This window comes from Poeciliopsis prolifica, unplaced genomic scaffold (genome assembly GCF_027474105.1).
Source record: "Poeciliopsis prolifica strain line A6 unplaced genomic scaffold, Auburn_PproV2 SCAFFOLD015, whole genome shotgun sequence".
Taxonomy (NCBI): domain Eukaryota; kingdom Metazoa; phylum Chordata; class Actinopteri; order Cyprinodontiformes; family Poeciliidae; genus Poeciliopsis; species Poeciliopsis prolifica.
In genome coordinates, this window is record NW_026562390.1 from 8,232,427 (window position 1) to 8,254,533 (window position 22,107).

A 22,107-nucleotide genomic window follows, 5' to 3' on the forward strand; every position below is an offset into this window, starting at 1 on the left:
CTTGTGTGGTTCATCACGCAAATCCCAGAAAGACGTAACACAGCAATGAGTAGCAGTGAACTCATGTGTTCATTCTGCCTGTCAGAATTGCTTCTGGTTACGCAGATTCACTCATCTTTACGCACATGTAAAGTTTGTGATTGTGAAACGCATTTCCTGTGACCTGACAAGCATCCTGTATGGAGTACCACATAGAGCTATTGCTGCAAAGCAGAAAGTTGACCAAAATTCAGAGTAAATAAGATCTCATTGCTTCTGCAACAAAAAGAAAGAGAAAAACTTCACACTAGTCACCTCAGAACTCCACTTAGTTCTCATTTTATTTTATTTTTTTTAAGTATTAATCAACTAAAATAAAATGAAGGTTTCATCTGACAGTTAAGATCTTCCAGAGAAAATATGAAATGAAGTCTTTTGGAAGAACTTCCTTTAATTTGTGTTAATTAAGTGAAAGTGAGTCCAGAACTGTGTCAAAGGTTGAGCTGACCAAAAGACATGGAACATTTCTGGTGACTCGACGCCTTATCGCTAACTCAAAATGGTTTATTTTTGCCAAGTGACTTAAATCCACCACTGATATTTTCCCAGGTCTTTGGATTAGGTCAATGCCCGGACATGTCTGTACACAGACCAGACATGCATGACAATTGACCTCATCTCATGACACACATGTTGTTATTTTTAAGTTTAAGTCAATGCTATTTCCAAGAATCATGTCACAATTAATACAAATGATAAAATGAATAATAGCGATAAGAAGAACTTAATATTTTAGTCAGGAAGAAATCGCCCAGGATGACGTGCCGTTCATGAGGTTCGGTGCGCGTCATTTCCTGTGGGTTCTTCTAAAGAAGTTTGAAAGGAGTGTGATCATGACAAGTCCACACAATTTGACTGTGAGACTCAGAGGAGAATGAATGGTCATGTAAAGAATATGCATTTTCAACAGCTTGTGGAAAGAGCAGCAAGTAAGTTTACCTACATTCACTTCTGATCAACTCAAAAAGCAGCTTTAAACATCATCGGATCGTTTTCTTCTTAAAATTATGCAACCTATTTTTAGTGACTTGCGGCTGTTGTGAAACTAACTGAAGTTTGCAGTTTCCTGCATGAATGAGTCTGATTCCCTTTTAGCATTTTTCTTTGGTCCAGTATTTGTGTCATAGACATTTTTTTTCCACACAATTTCAGCATATTTAGACTACAAAATGAAAAGGCAGTCTGTTTTTCCTGTCAGTATGTTCTATAGTGGAAAGTGGAGAAGTTCATTGGCAGTTTTGTCAATGAACTTCTCCTGTAATGTGAGGCAGTTTACGACAACTGACCACTTCTTTTCTCCTCAGCATTACTCTGCTTCCTGCTGCTTGTGGTTGTTGATTCAACAAAAACCGTGGCAGCTGCTAGAAATCAGGAGTGCAGCCATGACCTGCAGCAGACTCTGAGGCTCACCAGGCTTGTCCATAAGGATACCGGTGATCTAATAAAACAATATGTGAGTAAATTCATAAATCGGTTCCATTTTTTCCTGAACAATCATGTGTTGTCACTGTATTAAATGACGTTTTGAATCTGATTCAACTTTCCATTCATCTCTTGCAGAAAATGTCCCAAGGGGAAATGGCAGAGCTCCTCTGCAAAGCTTCAGCGAGTGGCATCCCTGACCCAAACATCTCTGGGCTGGAGCCTTCAGAGAAAATAGCAAGCATGTATGCACACCTCCAAGCCTTCTCCCCACATCTGAAGAGGGTGTACGAGCAGCAAGCAGACATGCAGCCCCCCAAGAGTCCGCTTCTAAATCAACTTAACATGGTGATAAGTCAGACCGGGATGCTGACTCGCCGCATAAACAACTTTTATCACAAAGTCTTCCCGAACCTGCCTCTACCGGAGCCAGCGGGTGGATCCACAACACTACCACCGCCTCAGAACATCTTCCAGCAGAAGGTCTACGGCTGTGTGGTCCTGACGACCTACAAGAAGCTCCTCACAAACATGTCCAAAAACATGAGGACTCTAAGAAGCAAAGTCTGCACAAAGGCACCAGCAAGTGAATCCAACTTATTTTGATGACCTGGGACTGACCTTCAGCGGTCAGTTTCCAGCAGCACTTTACTTTCGGAGATGACAACAGACTTACAAAAACATGCGTTTGAAGATGGCAGGTACATCAGAGTAAAGGAGGATATTTATGGTATTTAATATTTATTTTCTGAAAGTGTTCCTGGAAAGAGTGAAGTGTGAAATGATTAACAGGCTTATTATTGCATGTTTTGTAATTTAATTATTATTATTATTATTTTTTTTTTCTGCTGTACAGAGGACAATAATCTGTTGTTTACGCCTGATTGCATCCATAGATAGAATTAAAAGATGCAACACAAGCTGATCTGTCTGTGGGATTATTCCTGTAAATTCTGTTTTTTTCCCCTAAAAGTGTTTGAAAAGTGTCATGTGCTGTTTTTTTTTGTTTTTGTTTTTTGCACAGAATCACTCCCTAAAAAAGGAGTTAAAAAGAAAATCGGGAAGCTGCTGAGACGCTGACTGTGTGATATCAGCTTCTAGTGACGCATGTGTTCAACACAGGGCTGCATCAGATAGGAAAGATTTTATGAAACCAGCAGGATGTCTGGTCAGTCACAAGGTGTGTGTGTGTGTGTGTGTGTGTGTTTTGGGAGGGTCAGACCACTAAATTTGTTAACAGTGTGTCATTTGCAGCTTTGCATCGTTATATAGATGCTCATGCAAGGGCGTATTAAGATGGGGAACAAAATGATAACATTTTGGATAAAGTTACCCCCATGAGTAAGTGGTAGAAAACTTGAGCTTTATTATTCTGGATAATATCATTTCCACAAAATTAACAAATTTTAGTTCAACTTTCCTCCAGTCACAAGCTGTCAGGAAACTAGAAGTAGATAGGGGATTTACTCTAGGTCATGAATCAAGTTCCTTGTTATAACTTTGGCTTATTTAAAGCAACACTGAGGGCACATTAGGGCAACACCTACTGTTGAGTCTGGATTGTGCATTTCTTTTAACTGTGCTTATAATATACACCTCAGCCCACATTTGAGGAAATATAAACACAGCTGCTGACATCTCGGTAAAACCAGATTCACCGAATACTGCAGAAATACTATTACCATGAAACTTGCCCACACTTTGTCACACGAGAACCACAAACTTTCATGCATCTTATTGGACGGCACAAAATATGGCGTGACAGCGATGTGAAAGAAAAACTTTACATGGTCATTTGAAAACAAACATGGATCCCTCCAGCATGATGCTGCTACCACCCATATTTCACAACGAGGATGAGGCACTGAGATGTGCAGTCAGTTTCCTGAAAGTGCAATGCTTCACATCTAAGTGAAGACTAACGTTTTTTTCTTTATTGCCTTCTTTCAACAATGTCTTTCTTTGGAAAACCATGTATTATTTTCCTTCCACTTCACAAATATCAATGGCTTGATGTTAGTCTATCAGATTCAAACTAATATTAATTTATTAGATTCAAGAAGAGGATCTAAGTCTTAATTAACCCACTCGACAGAGATTGAGCATCCATAGCTGTTTAATCACTACTCATCTTATAGAAAATGTCAACTTCATCAGTTAGAAGTGCTAATAATAGTATTAATAATAATAAAAAAATCTCTTTGAATGAACTTAAGAATGGAAATATAACTCATCACAAACCTTTAATAGTGAAAGGGGTGATACAAGTTGCTTTAATATCCCTTCCTTCACATTTTATTCCTTTAAACACATTTTTTGACTTTTATTTTTAAAACACTCTCTTCTCAGAGAAACCGACTGAAAGAGGCTGGAAGTTGAGCTTCCGATAAACTAAGCTATGAGTCAAGTGGAAAATAACTTCTGAAACTTTGTCTGGTTGAATCTTGCGGTGACACCACAAGTGTTTTATTTTATTTTATTTTTTTCTGCGCTGCATCACAACTACTCATATCCAATAAATTAAAGCATTATTGGAACTCAGCTCAGTTCAGTAAGTGAAACACAATGAAACAAATGAAAACATGACAGAAAATGTTAAATGTATAATAGCAGATTGAAGGGTGATCATTTTCAAAAGATATTTTTAATTTCACAACTGATTCATTTACTGAATATGAATGTATGAGGAGAAAATGCAGAATCCAGGTATAACATGAGTTTGGATGTGGCACACATTCAGGGTGATTTCAGTCACATTCAGACTTTAGCATCTAAGAAGCTGTTTGGGACCCTTAACATAATTTAATCTGAACAATTTCTGACCATTAATGGCCACCAGAACACAACATTGTTTATCATGGCATCCATGTTTCTACATTTGTCTATTACTCATCTAATTTCATAATTTAATAACTATTGTTAAAAAACTCAGATATGAAACAAATGATACATATTTTGAAAAATGCACTTTACTCATACATTTGTAAATATGCTTTTTTATTATTATTTCGTTCGTTTGTTGCCAGATTCGTGACGAGGCCAGAATTTGACATACTGTCGCTAGATGGCAGTATATCTCAGTAACAAAGTATTCAGTGATAGACTTGTGGCCTATCACTGAATAATAGGCCATAAGCAATTACAATAATAATGCTACTAATGACTCAGGTTTATGAGTTCTCATTTTTTAAGCAATTTCATTATTTAATGATTGTTTTTAACGTCCGACAGTCAGAAAAGCGTGGGCAGAAGGAAGAAAGATGACAACATGTCTTCCTATTGCTGCACCATTTGGTATAAAGTTCAAATGCTGACTTGCTGTTTTTAAGTTTCATTTTGTTTTGCTTTTTATGCTTGTATTTATTTTCGTTCAGTTCAGAAAGCTTCTCAAAGACTCGTATGTGAAAATGTCGGTTATGTTTGTCAAAAATTGCACCATAAACTTTGAGAGAAAATGTAAATGTTTTAAGTTGCTTCGGTTTTCTCACCGTTGGTCAAAGAAAATGGTTTCCATTATTCATTTTTATTTCAGGTTATGGTTTTTTCTGATAAATCTTTGCACCATTTGCTCAAATGCTGTTCTCTCTCCATAAAGAAATGTCATAATCTTATACTAACCTTAAAATATATGAATGGTCCTCTTATGATGAAGTAGCACAAAGATTATGTACATGTTATTATTCTGCTTATTTAGAAATCATTGAGGCTTTGTTGTACAATAACTCCATCCTGAGAAATAAAGGGTTCATGCATCATTCAAGTCACTACATTAATATGGATTTTATGCCCATGATGAATGTATGTAGATTTTTCACTAGACCCAAAGTTCCCTTTTCCTCTAGAGAGATACAAAAAATAAACAGTTCCTTTAGTTTGCGTCTATAGAGTGCAGGGAACTGGCACTTACTGCTCACAACTAGAAATAAATATCTTCTGTAATAGAAAGAAAACAACAAAAAAACATTTTTCCATGAGACAAACCATAATATATTTGATCAAGGAGCATTACAAAAATAAAACTTTGCATGTTCAAGCCCCTGCATTCACATATATAGTCGTTTGTATCCAGATACCATTCATTTCTTGAACACTGCTAACAATAGAAGTGGATATTTTTTTAAATAAAGTTCCATTCACAAACCTGCACTCTTTGTTGGCATGAATGTTACATCAATTTTTGGCTTTGAATTATTTTCCAGACTTGACTGGTTATGGTACAACTTTATTAATTTCAAAAATCTGTAACAGAATCAGAAAACGACCCATTCTGGCAAGAACGGCAGTCGAGCCATGTTAAAAGCTATTAGCCATAGCAACAGGTGTAAGAGTTGTGTAATCGAGTCATGATGCCGTAAAGGCTTTAACTCAGAGTTTGTGGTGGATTGGATGAGTTGTGACATTCCCTCTGATTGAAAAAAGACAATTCAAAAGTCTGATTTAAGGCCAAAAGTTGAAAGAGCATTCATGCCCAAGAAGTGTGTTGTACATTTTTTACTTGAACCAAAATGTTATCTCTTTTTAAATAAATGCAAATAATAAAGACCTTAAACCCTTAAAAGGGTTTAAGGTCCCTTTTTGTGCAAACAATGCAAGGCATGCATATTCTATAATAAAGACATAAATATTTTCTGTGATCATACAAGACAACGATAATATCGATTTATGAAAATAATTTGTACATCCGTTCAAATTTACATCAACAAAGTCATCAATGTTTGAATATCATTGCTCTGTGTTGGCATAGTGCAATCTTATTGCTTAGAATTTAGTCTTCTCATAAATTGAAATTGTCGTTCAGTTTGCATAGTTGTTCCAACATATATGAGGCGTATCGTCAGTGCAAGCATGTTGCTACAGAGCAAAACAAGAATTTAATATCACACAGTTAAGGTTGACAACCTAACTTGCAGAAAGGGTTAAGATCCATCTTCAAAAACCGAACGTGCATCCTTAGTTCGATCTCAAAGTTAGACAACAGCTGCAAAGAAAACAAAACAGAAACTCGGATTTGCGTTTCAGACTCATACAAATTCATTCAAACTAACTAAAATCAATTTCAGTGCCATTTTAAGAACAAATGCATCAACACATTCAAAATTTGGTGACCTATTTTTCTTCTTTTTAAAGAAGAAAAATAGGTATTCTGTGAACAAACCTTAAGAAAATGCTCGTAGGTGATTCCCTCATAAAACTTATCGGGGTCCTGAGTTCAAAACAGGAAGCTTGTGATTTAGGCTGTGCAAGGAATGAAGCAAATGACTTTATCTACTCAAAACCACCTCCTTACCGTGTGACCAACTGTTCTGGCCACTTCATACATGGCTGCATCAGCAATGGCTCTGGCTGTTTCTTTCCCCAGTTCTTCGCTGCGATACAACAACTCCTCCACCAACTGGAAATATCAGACCAAGAACAGCTCTGATCTCTGGAGGTGAAATCCTCAATTTCCAGGAGACTGTCAAACAGTAATTCAAATGATTCTTATTTTGGATTCAATAAGAAGCTCACATGTCTGTAATTCTCAAGCGTTATCAATCCATCGCCATCTGAGTCATGCATGTTGAATATAACTGCAGAGAAAAATGCAACTTTTAGGCCAGCCACTGGCAAACAACAAACATGGGTTAAAGATTCCCTGAAGACAAAACATACATTTAAGTTTCTCTCTCCTCATACTTTTACGCTGTTCATCTGTCATTTTTGTAGACGGGGGCCTGAAATAAGACATGATCACCAGAAATTCTTCAAAGCCAATCTCTTCTGCCTTGCCCCGTTGATTCTGGGAAAAGTTTCTGCAATAAAAGCAAAAAAAAGTATACACACCATGTCTAAGAATTAACTTGCACACAATAATACCAACAATAATAATAAGCAATCAAATAGAGAAAACTGAGCCCAGGTTTCTTAAGAGTGAAATTATGTTGCATATATATATTTATATACATGTAAATATATATCTAAATTTATTGGAGGTTGTGCAAGGAGGCCCCTGAGACAGTCCAGCACATCACAGCAGGGTGCAAGATACTGGCAGGGAAAGCGTACATGGAACGACATAACCAAGTGGCAGGCATAGTCTACAGAAACATCTGTGCAGAATATGGACTGGAAACCCCGAGATCAAAGTGGGAAACACCCCCAAGGTGGTGGAGAACGCCAGAGCTAAGATCCTGTGGGACTTCCAGATCCAGACAGACAGAATGGTAATGGCGAACCAACCAGACATTGTCGTAGTGGATAAACATCAGAGGAAAGCCGTTGTGGTAGATGTAGCAATACCAAGTGATTGTAACATCAGGAAAAAGGAGCACGAGAAACTGGAGAAATACCAGGGCCTCAGGGAAGAACTGGAGAGGGCCTGGAAGGTGAAGACCACAGTGGTGCCTGTGGTCATCGGGGCCCTCGGGGCAGTAACCCCCAAACTGGAGCAGTGGCTACAACAGATCCCAGGAACAACATCAGACATCTCAGTCCAGAAATGTGCAGTCCTTGGCACAGCCAAGATACTGCGCAGAACCCTCAAACTCCCAGGCCTCTGGTAGAGGACCCGAGCTCAGAGGATAAGAACCACCCGCGGTGGGTGAGAATATATATATATATATATATATATATATATATATATATATATATATATATATATATATATATATATATATAATCCTGAAGCTTCTGGTAACCAGCAATAACAGTAGGCAGGTCCAACAATAAACTTTCACTTTAAATTAGTCGTCACTCCTGCGTATAAATCTGCGCAGTCTCTTCAGCCAGAAACAAAATGGTGATGTTAGTTCTTATTAAAAGAGTAATTCCTGCATTTTTGGATCACCCTTCAAGATTAGACTGATCAGAGATTGTGATTAGCTGGACATTGTTTTGTTCAGAAAACAGCTGACAGCACACGGGTAACCCTTATTTCCTGCACAGAGGATCTATGGGGAAGGTAAAAGTGCTGACACCATCCTTCTGCATTGGCAATAAGCTGTGACACATCCAGTTCATATATTTCTTCAAAAAAAAAAAAAAAAACCTTTTACTGAAGAACAAAACTGTTCTTCACGAGACTGCATGTCATTGTCCATATATGGTAGTGCTTCCTGTTGCAGGGACAGGAACTATTGATTTCTTATTTCTTAATCAAGACATAAAATTAATTACATGCTGTAAAAAAACAGGGAAGTGCGAATAAAGATTCATTTGTTTTACATTTCTTGCTTTGTATGTTTCTTAATAAGATGATATTTTCATTTTAAAATAAAGAGAATTGCATGACAATATGAGAAAATCAAAAATTACTATTAAATATGTTTCACATTGCTGCAATGTTCCACAGATTTCTTTGTTGCACTCTTGGCTTTTTGCTGTTTTTTTTTTTTTCTTTGAATTGTTTTACATTTTAGAGGACATTTAGAGGAGTTACATTAAAAGACAGAAATTATTAGTCATAAATGCAGAATTAAGATTCATCGCTGTACTGTACCTTCGGTTAAAGAAAGCCTCTATGATGTCTTTACGAATGGGATTATTTTTCAGATAAGAGATGCAATTGAAATCTTCCCTCCTGAGAGAAGTAAAGGAAATTGAGATGTCAAACTTGGTCCAATATGTAAATAGTTGAAGCTTTGTAATTAAGGTTTCCAGTTTAAAAAACAATTATGTTGGCATATCATGATCTGTTACTGGAAATGGTTTGTAAATGAGTTAAGTACGCACAGAGGACTCAATATCCAAGAAATCAGTGAAAAATGAGGAACTTACAGCTTACCTTAAGACATCACTTCCATGAGAAAGCTGTTTGAACCTGTTGTGGAGGACTTTAATCCGCCTAAGTGAAACTGAAAACAAGCCAAAAAGTGAGCAAATACTGTAATAATTATACAATTTGTAAGTTTAAGCTGGAAATTCAAGGCTCCCTTTTCACTAATGGATGCTTCCCGAGCTACCTATGTTGTGTATTGAAATGTCCTTTTCCACTTTATCAGTTTGCATTCTGTGCACCTACCAATAAACTTCTGAGATAATAGAGGAGTTCACTTGACAAGTAGTGAGCTGTGATGCAGCAACCTCTATTATTAACAGCATGGTGCTTTGTAAAGGATAATGTTACACTTCCCTAAACTTTCACTCTAAATTATTTATCACTCCTGCGCCAAATATGGCAGGTTCACGCGTCTTTTTCAGCACGAAACCAAATGGTGGTTTGTCCTTATTAAAAGAGTAACGCTTGCATTTTTTGTGTTTTAGTTTAGTTTTTTTTTTGCACCTCCCTTTGAGACAAGACTGACAATGAAAACGCTTTTGCATGTCAGGAAGCTCTTATTTACACTTCCCTCTCGTGCGTCAGGGACTGTTTCGACAACACATAATGATTACTCACAGCCAGTTTTCTCCGACAGACCAGAGTATTCAATCGGATCCGGTCTGGACTTCAGTGCTCCCATCTCTCTCTCTCAGCCTCTCTGACCTGTGGAGTTACCAGAGGCACCACGCAGCCCGGGATGTACTCGACAGGGATCATGTTTCACAAAAACCCGCGTCCGTAAACCGTGTTAGTGTTTACCTCAGGTCCGGGGCTCCCACCTGGTTTCTGCTCTCGCGTGAAGACCGAGCACTTCTCGTCCCCCCCCCCCCCCCGCGCGCGGCGACGGCGACTTCCGCAACAACCGTTGCTATGACGACGCAGTCGTTAAAAACCAACACGGCAACGTTTGATTTCTGAAGCTTTTAATGACCTGATGGCTGAAAAGGATAGAGATAAAAAATATCAAAATCATGCAGTAAGTCAGAATGTTAATGTTGGTTATATTTTTAACCTTACAGCCCAGAATTGCATCAAAAATTAGACTTTGATAAATGCACGTTGAAGGTACTTTTAATCTGACCACTAATTTATTGTGCATGACTGAGTGCAGAATGTAACTCTTCTTTTTCCTTCTGACTCAGTCGGCTCTCTTGACAACACTCACTTGGGTTTACTTCATTTATTCTTACAAGAAAAAAAAAAAAAAATCTAAGTTGGTGGTTATGATTAAGCAGAAGCTTCAGCTCTAAAGATAAACAATAATGAGATAAACAGCCTGCATATATTTTCATAATTAATTCACTAACTTTTAGCATAAATAACAATAAGCATGTACATTTTGATGAAGGAAAGAGAATGCACTCACACATTTTGTTACACACGATTGTAACAAAAACATTACTTTGTATGTAAAAAAAAAAAACAACAAATTCACAGAGAAAAGCCAAGTTGGTGATTAACATCAATCTAGCAGCTTCTGTCCATATGCATAACAAATAAATACAATAAATAAAGCTAAACAAAGTACACAGAGATTAGTTCCCAATGAACAGTTGACAAAATAATTAACAGTTACAAATTAAAATAAAGCTGAAATGGATGTAAAAAAATAATCTAAATGTGGTGAAAATGCACATAAAGCCCTACACAAAGATTTGTTTCAAATAAAAGCTGAAATGTAAAACTGGTAAGGAAAACACAGAGCTGATCCTAATACATACCAGATTTACAGACGGCAACAGAAAACGACTGACTGTCACTGGCAGCTATGGTAACAACCAACTGTCAAGAGTAACATAACTTATTAGCAATAAAAGTCAGGAGAAAATAACTAAAAAAACTCATTTGTAAAATAAATAAACCAATTTTAACAAATTTCACATCTACAGTAAAGTTCCTAAAGACCTATTTAAATCAGATTTGCAGTTTAAATTAATTTTAAAACAGAAGAAAAATGATGCACATCTTTTCAGATCTTTGTTACAAATCAAAATCTAAAAAGTCCAGCATAAATTTCTATGCAAACACATGCACTCTTATATTCCTAAATAAAATCCAGTACATCCAGTTGCCTAAAGAAATTACCCAATGAATGAACTAAGATTTGTTGAAGAATATTTGTTGGGAAAAAAAAATCAGCATCAAGAAGGCCATGAAGGACTCGGAAATAAAGGTTCAGGAATGTTTAAGAATCCAATTTCTTTAAAATGTTCTGTAAATTATGAGTAGTAATCAACATATTTTAGTCTTTTGCAGAATCATTCATTCCTTTGAACTTTTCCTCAATCGCATTGCATACTGACTGACAAAGACAAAATCATGCAGCTGCGAAGTATAGAAAACTATTATTTGCAGCAGTTACAACTGAATATGTTTCCAGATCAAATATACTTAAAATTTCTGTGACTACTTTTTGTGCTGTGTGATGTGTATAAATATATAAGTCATATACTTTTCCAGATAACTGTCATCAGATCTTTGCGACTCACCTCTAACAGATACAGATTACTGTAACTCAATAATTCCACAGAGTGGTAAAAAAAAATTAAACAAAATGAAAAACACCAGACACTAAAAGAAATGTCACTGCACCAACTGAGCAAAACCTCAGAGAAAGACTTTTGTGGTTATGGTAGTTGCTTACATCAATCTTGCTGCACATTATGCATTATGTATCATGAGGTTTAAGATGTCTAAGAGTCAGTGGTATAAACCACAGATCAGAACATTGCCAGTAACAAGTTTCTGCACCGCTTGAGTCATTTGAAAAATTCCATTTAATGCTGAATTTAACTTGAAAAGAAAATTCCTAGTATTGTACAAAAAAATATGTGTGAATGTAGGAAACCAAGAACAGTTGATTAGGAAGGAAGAGCAAGCAGTAAAAGAGTAAATAGGGCATGAAGAACAGCCTAACAACTTGCTATTATTTTGTAATCAAATATAAATCATCTAAAAAAATCATATGAATCACATAACAATATGAACTAAGTTACATTATTAAAATTTGGAATGTAAAAAAATCATAAAAAATAAATACTGTACAAATTGTGTTACTTGCAGTACTTCTATGAGCCGCATGGGGGCAACACCGGAACACATTTGTGTGTTTGCCAGCCCAACTAGCTGTTAGCGGTGGTTAGCATTATTTACCTTAGACTCAAGAAGGGTTTGGGTTCAGTTTCTCTTTGTGGAGTTTGCATATCCTCCATATCCATGGATAGTTTTTCATTATGCAAACTCAAATCCTTCAGCAAGCAAATATGAGAATCTTAATACAACACTAAGTATTTATTTTAAAGATTTTAAAAGTAACTTTTGTCCATTTTAATTTGATACACAATATGCTAAACTGATAATTGAACAAATAAAATTATATTCCTCTTGAGAATTCACAAAAAGTCAGTAAAGTATAGATACCAAAGCAACTCTGTGGTTTCGCAAAAGCAAACAGACTTCCGGTCGACGCTAATCCAACCAAAAGACAAGGTGACCACTCCCTTTGTTTCTGGCATTACACTGCCCTCTTGTGTGCAAATGATCTAATTACCACATTAAATCAAAATCACTAAATAAAAAACATCCTATAGTTTCTTTTCCTGTGTAACATAAGACCTAGAACCAGTTGCTCAAACCGACAAAATTCAAACTATATCATGTAAAGGAAAAATAAAAAATTACGGATTAAATGCTTAGTTGTTTTGAACTTTGAGGCCACTTACTGTTGCTGCTATCAAGTTCCTCCAGGCTGCACCCTGACCCACCACCATAACACCACTACCAAAATCTCATAAAATACATTTTTATTATACTTCAAAAAGTAAAAAAATACATATTATTGACCGTAGATTGTCAAAAAGTAATATTATATGAGCGCTCAGAACCGTACCATGAGTCTAGATTACCTCTGCCTATGCAAAAGTAACAGTCTTCCCATCCAAAATGGGGCAAATCTTAAGACAATAGACAGTCAAGTTTAAAGCATTTGTGAATTTACATAATTAAAGAATAAAACATTGAGGTAGTAAACAAACTGAAGGACATAACGAAAAAATTAACACTTGTAGTAGTCACGCAGGACGTCATGTCAAATAAACTCTAATTTTTTCAATTTCTCTCTCAGTGTCACTGACAGGGCGTGTTCTTTGAACACATTTTGATCTGTCACAATCAGCGTCTGCAGTTTGAAGTCATCGTTCTTCTGTAAGTCAGTCAGGAGCTTCACTGATTCTTCTAAATTGCTCAGCTCCAGCTCTCTCAGGTGTGAAGGGTTTGACCTCAGAGCTGCAGCCAGCAACACACAGGTGTTCTCTTTAACAAAGGACAACCTGGAAGAAATAGGTAAATGTCAAAGTCAATCAAAAGAGGGTGTAATATGAAGACTGTAGAGATAATGTACAAGTAATTACAATTAAACAAAATCTGAAAAATTTCCCTCTTGAGTCCAAAGTTAAAACGTTCAGTGTTTAAGCACATGTGTACGAAATGGTTTCTTTACAGGCAACATTTGTAATTTAAGCTGCAGATACACATTTCTGGATATAAAATTCGTGTCGGACCAAGAAAACTGTTGTTTGGTTAGTTTTTTTTTATCCGACTCTTAGTGCCGCCATGTTTTTGGGAAACTGAATCTGACTCCACCTCAAACCTCAGTCTTAGTTCTTAAATCTTCCAGCAACTCTCAAAAGTAAGTTAAAGAAAAAAAAACAACAAAAAAAAACATGCTCACTCTATCCTGGAGAGTTACACAAAAAGCCTTCTCTTCAATAAATCTTTCCAGTTTTATTTTATTTTTATTTTTTTTTTGTTACTTTCTTCAAATCTGTTGAGGTAAAGCGTTGGAATCATTTTTTTTCTCTTTTCTTCCTAATTTACCTGCCTCTTCATAAGTTAATCTGTACTTTTATATGTTTACCCTTTACATATGTTGGCTTACTGGAACGATAACTCAGGTTCTTCTTTTAAATATTTTTCTCAGGACTCAAATCTGAACTTTTAATGACTTAAGTTACTTCTTAATTGTTCATGCTTTTGTTCTGAATTTTTGATTTTTTCATAAATTCAAAGGTGGAAGGTAATCACCACAAAACATTTTTATTTATTTATTTTTTTTGTTCTTCACGAAACACCTGCATTCAATCTCATATAAACAACCACAACCAACAAACATTTGGTTCAAGTCTTCAGTCATCCTGCTAAAAAAACACAAAACAAGTCTCACCTCAGCACTTCTAATTTACATTCGGTTCTGCTCAGCCAATCACACATCAGCTTCAGGCTCTCGTCCAGGAACAGGTTGTACTTGAGGTCGAGCTCTCGGAGGAAAAAGCAACGACTGACAGCTGAAATCAGAAGCTTGCATGCAGCTGTGGTTACAATGCAACATTTCAGGCTGCAAGAAAAGATAGACATTTTTAGTATTGGGATTTTTATTCATAAAAAATCCCAATAATAACCATTTAAAAAACAACAGTATTCCAGGTACCTTGATTATCTATCTAAAATGCATACAGTTGCAATAACACAAGCTGTCTTTGATGAAATAGGTTGAGAATTACATTGTTGGTACCTTGGTGAACATATAGTTTAGTATATAGCTATATTTACAACTTGGGTGGAATTCTGCATTGAGTTTTATCTCTTGTAGAGAAAACAATGTGAGAGCATGTTGCACATGGTACACACTTCAGTATCTCCAGTCGACAGCTTTGGTCTTCCAAGAACTTGGAAAGTTCTTCGATTGCGTGTTCTTTCATGATGTTTCTTCCCAGATCTAGATCTTTTAAATGAGCCGGGTTTGTCTTCAGAGATGAAGCCAACAAGGCACAGCCTTCATCTGTGAAGCGACAACCTTGAAGCCTGTGGGCAATAAAAGTGAATTAAGCTGTAAAACTGGACTGGAAAAAAAGTGTTTATTTGTGGTAAAAATAAATAAAATAATAATAATAAAAAAAAAACATAGAAATGAGGGTCATGTTTAACTGACCGATTGTTGTATTAGCAAAAGCACACAAATTAGGTTTTCTGTATTCACCTCCAGCACATTTGAGCATCTTCAACATTTTCTAAATTTTTTTGATCTAAATTTATGTCAATATTGGTGCAGCATAAAGTTTTTCTTACCTCAGGGCTTCAAGTTTGCTGTTTGGACTCTTCAGCAGTTCAGAAAGTGTCTGCACACCAGCATCACCTATTGCGTTGGCTCCTAGGTCCAATTCCTAGGAGTGGTCGGGTTTGAGAGGTCGGGTTTGAGAGCTGAGACCAGAGCAGCTGCATCATCCGCTTGTAGGTTTGTTTTGAAAAGCCTTGGAACAAAAGTAGATGTCTGCTCACTTCTTCTTAAAAACCAGAAGAGTTTACATAGATGAAAGACTTAACTTTATGAACTTAAGTTTAATCGATTTCCATGTACACAGTCAGTGCATCTGGTTGGCCTAAAGGCCACAAAATAAACAACTGGTCAATAAATATTGATTGTGCTTTTGAAAGGCTAGATGAATATTAGTACATTCATTTTTCAACTCTGAAACTTGGGGACTGACGAATACTGAAAAACAATAATTGTTTTATAATTGCATCCCTACAAAAAACAGCCTTTAGATAATCATGCATTTAATTATTTTGATGAAAATGTTTTTTCTTTTTAGGTGTTTACATTTAGCAGAAGTGGAGAGATCTCATTCTTTTTGTCAAAGCTTACCACAACCGTTGCAGCTTACTGTCAGGACGCTGCAAGAAGTTAGAAAGCTCGATGACTGATTTTGTGCTGAAGCAGTTCCTGCTCAAATCCAAGTTCTGTAGATAAGATGGATTGGAGCGGAGAGCTGATGCCAGACTTGTGCATCCTTTCTCTTCAAGACCACACCCAGAGAGTCTGCAGAGAAATTATTCTATTTCAGCATGATCATGTGGAAATTTATACTTAATCACAAACATCTTTTACCTTAAAGTTTCCAAACAGCACTTCCGAAGAACACCAGAAAGCAGCATCATTCCCTCGTCATGAAGTTTATTTTTGCTGAGATCCAGCTCTCTCAGATGAGATGGATTAGATGTTATTCCTTTGGCCAAAGACGGGATTCCTGATGTTGTCATGCTGCACTGTTTTAATCTGCATCACAGAATAAAAGTGAGATAAAAACATTAATAAAGAAAAGATCAGACTCAGGTCTGTGTTGTGTCCTTAGTTTTACAAGAGACAAATGTTTTATGTTTAAACCAATATCAGTTTGGAAGCATTTTTGCACTTTATTTCAGTAAAGTTATGCTACACAAATGAGCATTGGGTAAATTAGTCCGTCCGCGCACTTCAGTGATAAAGCCTGCTTTGCAAGCAAACAGTAACTAAAAATAACAAATCAAAGAATGGGGAAGAAGGAACTAACATCCTACACATGCATACAGTTTCACAGAACCAGGAGTATTCCAAGATAAGAAAACAGCTGCAGCTTCAAGGTTTGAAGAAAAAGCAAGTTTTGGTTTTCATATGGCTTAACAAATTCCTCCTTTCTGGGGTGTGAGTACTAAACCTTTAAATGAAAAACAAACTAGTAAAACTGCTAATGTAAGAATGATAACAAAACAATTACAAACACCTTGCTTACAAAGGGAAAAAGTTATATATTTCACCGGAGTTTTGAAAGTTTGCAGCTGGCATCCTGCAGGCTTTCAGCGAGCCGCTGCACTCCGGAGTCGTTCAGATTGTTTCCACTTAGGTCCAGCTCTTCCAGTCCTCCAGACTTCATGATAAGAACCGGAGACACATAACTGAGGCACCTGTCAGTGAGGTTACTCTCGCTTAACCTGAGTTGAGCAAGAAAATTATGGTAAGCATTTTGCAAAAAAGAAAAAGAATCCTATACACCAACATGAGTTAGGTTTACTTACAAAGCTGTCTTTGCTACTTTAAGCACCGGCAGCAGCCGCTCCAGAACTGTTTCAGATCCATAGTACTTTCTCAGATCGAAGACAGACAAGTCGTCATTGGAAACAAGCAGCACGAAAGCCAGAGCTGACCAATGGACTGGTAAAATTTTGCTGACATCCCCTGAATTGTAATACTTTTGGACTTGCTGTACAAGAGATTGGTCTCCTAACTCATTTAAGCAATGGAATAGATTAATACTCTTGTTGTTATATGAGGTTTTTTGGATTTGACGGTGAATGTAGTCGATTGTCTCCTCACGATTCGGTGGAAGTTTGTCTTTATTTCCAAATATTTTCTGAAGAAGCCCCTGATTTTTGCCTTGAGAGAGACCCACCAGGAACCGTAAGAACAAGTCCCATCGTCCATGATCGCTATTCAAAGCCATGTCCACAGCACTTTTGTGTAGAAAGATAATTGGACTTTCTCCTCCCTCAGACACCGGAATCAGAGTTTTTGGGCTGAGAAGATTTTTTTGCTGATCTACGAAGGTCTTGTGTACATACAGAGCTGCAAGGAACTCCTGAACGCTTAAATGTATAAAAGAGTAAACTTCCTTTTTGTGTAGACCAGATTCTTTTCTTATGATCTGTGTGCAAACGCCCGAGTAAACAGCAGCTTGTTTCAGATCGATGTTGCATTCTTTCAGATCTTCTTCACGAAAGATTATGTTGCCATTTTGTAGCTGCTCAAATGCCAGTTTTCCCAATTTCATAATCATATCTCTGTCAGTATCACCTCCATGGTAATCTTTTTGATTTTTCAGCTCCGTCTGTTTGATCAGAAAATGCATGTACATTTCTGTCAGAGTTTTTGGGAGCTCAGCTTGATCCTCATTCATGAGGAGGCTTTGAAGTGCTGTGGCTGAAATCCAGCAAAACATAGGAATGTGGCACATTATGTAGAGACTTCTCAAAGGTTTTGACAAAAGATGATCCAAGACTTTTTGAGCAATAGTCTTGTCACTGATTTTCTTTTGAAAGTATTCCTCCTTTTGCTCGTCGTTAAAACCTCGTACCTCTGTCATTCTGTTGATGTGTTTTGAAGGAATCTTATTGGCTGCTGCTGGTCGAGTTGTGATCCAAACTGAAGCTTTGGGCAGCAATGTGCCTTTGAATAAGTTTGTAAGTAATACGTCTACTGTTGTTTTCCTTGTAGCACTGCGACACATCTTGTTTTTGTCAAAGTTCAGAGGAAATTTACTTTCATCCAGGCCATCAAAGATGAATAAAACTTCAGAGCTTTTGTAATCTGAATCATCCAAACACTCGACTTCTTCAAAATAGTAGCGTATTAAGTCGATGAGAGAGAACTCTTCCTCGATTATCAAGTTTAGATCTCTAAATGTGAAGGGAAACACAAATGTGAAGTTCTGGTTGGCTTCTCCGTCTGCCCAGTCCCGAGTGAATTTCTGCACAGCCACTGTTTTCCCAATACCAGCAATTCCCTTTGTCAAAACTCTCTGTGGTGGTTTTTCTTCATTTGATAAAGCACTGAAAATGGCGTTGAGATCTATCTTTCTTTCGTCATTTGTAGATCTTGTACACTCCAATTCAATAACCTCATGTTCCCTGTTGACTTCACCACTGTCTCCCTCTGTGATGTAAAGCTCCGTATAAATTTTATTTAAAGACGTTGATGCTGTTTCTTTCTCTGTTCCTTGAGACAGATTCATCGTCCTCGACTGAAGGTAGGATTTTAGTTCATCTTGGCAATTTTGGATGTTCTCTGAAAGATTAAAACCAAAAATAAAATTTTAGATTCTAGATTCAAAGTTCATACTCTATGAATATTCAGCTTTGGAAAAAAGTAAGAGACCACTGCACCGAACCCCATCAAAAACCTCCCGGTTATTCCACCAAAAAACAATTTCTGAACTCTTCCTGAGTTAAAACATCAGTATTGTTATCTTCTTTGTATTATTTCAGGTCTGAAAGTACTGCATCGTTTTCGTTACTTTGACCATTTCTCATTTTCTGTAGATAAATGCAAAAGTTTTGCTTGGAATTTCAGAGACATGCTGTCAGTAGTTCACAGAACACACACAAAAAAGTTTATTTTTCTCAAACATTACCTATAAAATCTAAAATCAGAGAAGCAGATAATTTTAAGTGGACTCTTAATTTTTTCCAGCTGTTCATATACATGTTGGGTTTCTTTGCATTGTGAAAGGGGTCAATTTTATTGTGTTATTTCTTTTTCATCTTCTGTTTGTGTCACTTTTTAGTGTAACACAAATAGTGCAAGCCTACATGACAGTATTAAGTAGCATCTTGTCTCAGCCACAGAGATGAACAGCTCTATACATCTTACCTTTGAGTTTGACCAGGTTTACTTGGTCTGTTGTGACTGGAGCTGAAACAGAAATGAGCTGAAATTTTTAGGTCATTTTTAATCTGGTTTGAAGGAAATTCACAATTCTAAATTAGACAAATTTAAACTAAATCATAGATCAGACATGTTTTAAAATTAATTTCAAATTATTACCATTTGTGCAGTTTGCATTGACAATAAGATTGCCATTGGTTATGTTCACATGACTAACAGCGGGTGCGATGATGGCGCTTCCATATGTGGCGGTGAAAACGTTGCCTTCTGTTGCATCTGAATGTAAAACAGAACAGACAACTTTACTACATTTGCCCCACATTTAAAATATAATCATAGAAATCACCAACAAATAAATCTTTGGTAAAATTTTACACTAATCTGAACCTCAAAAAAATATAAAAAATCATTTGCCTTTTGGTAAAAGTAAAAGCTACACCAATAAGTTCTGTAGAATTAAAACATGTAAATAAAAACCCTTACTTGACAAAACATTATTTTATTTACTAAAAAGATAGCCTGGGTCTATGTCAGCTAAATTATCTACAAGACGTAGGACTAAATTTATGCTGACATGAACTTTATGGCATATTGACATGTTGTTATGCCATAAAGCTGCTGTCTTTCTTTTTCATTTTTGGAACATATGCTAGTGTTTTAAAAAGAACATTAAGTGGCTGTAAACAGAAAGAAATGAACTGGATCATGTGGAATATAACTAAATATGACTACAGCTGAAATTGAAAACTAGTTTAGCTATTATTTTCTTATACTCAGTGGTGCCTTGGCTTGGTAATTCTGATCTAAATGATTATTTTTGTTGATAATTGCCTGAGGTCACATGCGTCAAACTCAAGAAAGGGGGGCCAAATATTTATGTAACTTTTTATGTAGCCTTCTAGACTCCAAATTACATCAATAAGTCCTTCCGGTTTTTCACAAATGGACAAAATTTACAGCAGATTCCTTCCAAATATTTTTAAATTAGCGCCACACAAACTGTGATCCACAAAACAATCATAAAATCCTGGATAGAATGATGAGTGTGAAAGGATGTTAAATATTATTTAATTTTAAGACACTCTTACTGAATGCTAAAACAGCTATTTATTGATATTTTAACAATTCAATGGGTTTTATCAAAAACATTCTGGCACAACCAGCCCTTTTAAGAACATTCAGACTTTTTTAAAAAGAACAGTTTGGCACCCCTGCATTAGGCTCTTGAAACTCGTTTTCATAGATAAATAAACCAACTGCTGTACAGTTTTGTTTTGCTACCACCTCCCCCACACATACAGAAACAGGTTCTCTCTTGATTTGACTGTCTAGACAGAGAATGTGAGCTGCTATTGAATAATAATGTTCTCATTTCTGTCTTTGCCAACTTTTGGTGAAATTGATCTAAATGGCATTCTGGACAAATCTGGTCCAGTCACCAGCTTTTGCTTTGATAATCTGACAGATGATTATCTTTCTGCTCTCGACGTATTTGAATATATGTAGAACCGGAGAAAAGATTAGAATCATTAACTGTACTTGTTATTTCTCCTCAAAGTCAAACCAGGCCTTGTAAATACATAAGTGATTCAGTGTAATGTTAATATTTGATCTTACCTTGTTGTGATGTTGCCACATCGACAGCCTGACTAGGTGCAAACCGGTTTTCCATTTTCATACTATTTTAAACTACAACAAGGAAACTAAGTGACTGAGACATTATATTTACTCTCTTCCTGTGTGTCCATCCTGACATAGTTACTTCCATCTGACTGTTGATGTTAAATAATAAAAGCGCTCTCCTCTAAGCAGCACTCGGTCGAGACTTCCTGGTAACTGACATAAAAAAGGAAACCTAAGCCTTTACAGCTGCCAGTTTCATTTTAATTTGGTCACGTGAGGCAAACATTGTGCTTTGTGCACGCTATGACTCACTAGAAAAACATCCGTGTGTACTTATAAACCTGCAAGGACATCAACACACAATAATTGCACTTAAAGTAATAGTGAATAACTTAGAAAACTGTGCTTCAAATTCCATTTGGGTATAGTTTTCTTTAAATAAGATATGATAAAAAACTACAAAGCATGTGGAAGTGGTTTGTGATGCAATCTATAAAGAAGTGAAAGGATTAAAATAGCAGTAAAAATCCTCTCTCAGGTCGATGTGTTGGGAGTTTGTGTAAACTGTGATTCTAAATGTGTCTAAATGTGTTTGCAATATCTTTGAATTGTGTGCACTTAACCTTAAACTGACTCTGAAGCTTCAGCTTTAAAGTTTAACAGAATACTGTTAAACTTTAAAGTATATTGCTAAATATAAAAGAGATTGTTAGTTACAATTTGAGCAAAGACAAAGACAAATATGAGGACTGAGTAGAAATGCTTGGATGCCCTAAAAATTTGACTAAGTGCAAATCTTTCTTTGTGTTTCTTTTTCTGTCGGTTTCCTGTAAGAGTGAATGAGTGCTTGTGTGCTTCCAGTTTTTATGTTTTTAAGACCAAAGTGTAGAAACTGATCAATTAAAATCCCTTAATTTTGTAAAAGAATGTGATATTTGACATGACTTTTAAGATCCTAGATTTTTTTGTGTTA

General features: G+C 36.3%; 2 protein-coding genes, 1 long non-coding RNA gene and 1 pseudogene across 3 annotated transcripts; 2 read left to right on the top strand and 2 right to left on the bottom strand.

Annotated features, from left to right (window-relative positions):
• Nucleotides 1-892: 892 nt before the first annotated feature.
• m17 (IL-6 subfamily cytokine M17) lies at nucleotides 893-2,352 on the top strand. The gene is made up of 3 exons (XM_055040506.1): nucleotides 893-968; nucleotides 1,344-1,492; nucleotides 1,600-2,352. The coding sequence occupies exons 1-3, from the start codon at nucleotides 914-916 to the stop codon at nucleotides 2,065-2,067; spliced, it is 672 nt and encodes a 223-aa protein (XP_054896481.1). The 5' UTR covers nucleotides 893-913; the 3' UTR covers nucleotides 2,068-2,352.
• Nucleotides 2,353-4,043: 1,691 nt separating this feature from the next.
• Nucleotides 4,044-10,105, bottom strand: tescb (tescalcin b). The gene is made up of 9 exons (XM_055040572.1): nucleotides 10,019-10,105; nucleotides 9,836-9,922; nucleotides 9,224-9,293; nucleotides 8,939-9,019; nucleotides 7,114-7,253; nucleotides 6,970-7,031; nucleotides 6,749-6,853; nucleotides 6,617-6,664; nucleotides 4,044-6,439 (listed from the first exon to the last, which is right to left on the bottom strand). The coding sequence occupies exons 2-9, from the start codon at nucleotides 9,897-9,899 to the stop codon at nucleotides 6,347-6,349; spliced, it is 663 nt and encodes a 220-aa protein (XP_054896547.1). The 5' UTR covers nucleotides 9,900-9,922; nucleotides 10,019-10,105; the 3' UTR covers nucleotides 4,044-6,346.
• A 47-nt stretch (nucleotides 10,106-10,152) lies between these two features.
• LOC129366608 (uncharacterized) lies at nucleotides 10,153-15,506 on the top strand. Its single transcript, XR_008606638.1, has 3 exons — nucleotides 10,153-10,235; nucleotides 13,383-13,600; nucleotides 15,388-15,506. It is a non-coding gene; the product is annotated as an uncharacterized LOC129366608 (long non-coding RNA).
• LOC129366605 (NACHT, LRR and PYD domains-containing protein 12-like) lies at nucleotides 13,347-21,329 on the bottom strand (annotated as a pseudogene).
• Nucleotides 21,330-22,107: the final 778 nt, after the last annotated feature.

What these genes read in the sequence shown, in the direction of transcription:
- m17 (XM_055040506.1), top strand. Translation starts at nt 914, where the DNA reads ATGAATGGTCATGTAAAGAATATGCATTTTCAACAGCTTGTGGAAAGA. An exon ending in GCTTGTGGAAAGAGCAGCAA is followed by an intron (nt 969 to 1,343) that starts GTAAGTTTACCT and finishes TTTTCTCCTCAG; the next exon opens with CATTACTCTGCTTCCTGCTG. An exon ending in GTGATCTAATAAAACAATAT is followed by an intron (nt 1,493 to 1,599) that starts GTGAGTAAATTC and finishes CATCTCTTGCAG; the next exon opens with AAAATGTCCCAAGGGGAAAT.
- tescb (XM_055040572.1), bottom strand. Translation starts at nt 9,899, where the DNA reads ATGGGAGCACTGAAGTCCAGACCGGATCCGATTGAATACTCTGGTCTG. An exon ending in CATGGAAGTGATGTCTTAAG is followed by an intron (nt 9,020 to 9,223) that starts GTAAGCTGTAAG and finishes TACTTCTCTCAG; the next exon opens with GAGGGAAGATTTCAATTGCA. An exon ending in CCTACGAGCATTTTCTTAAG is followed by an intron (nt 6,440 to 6,616) that starts GTTTGTTCACAG and finishes TTTTCTTTGCAG; the next exon opens with CTGTTGTCTAACTTTGAGAT.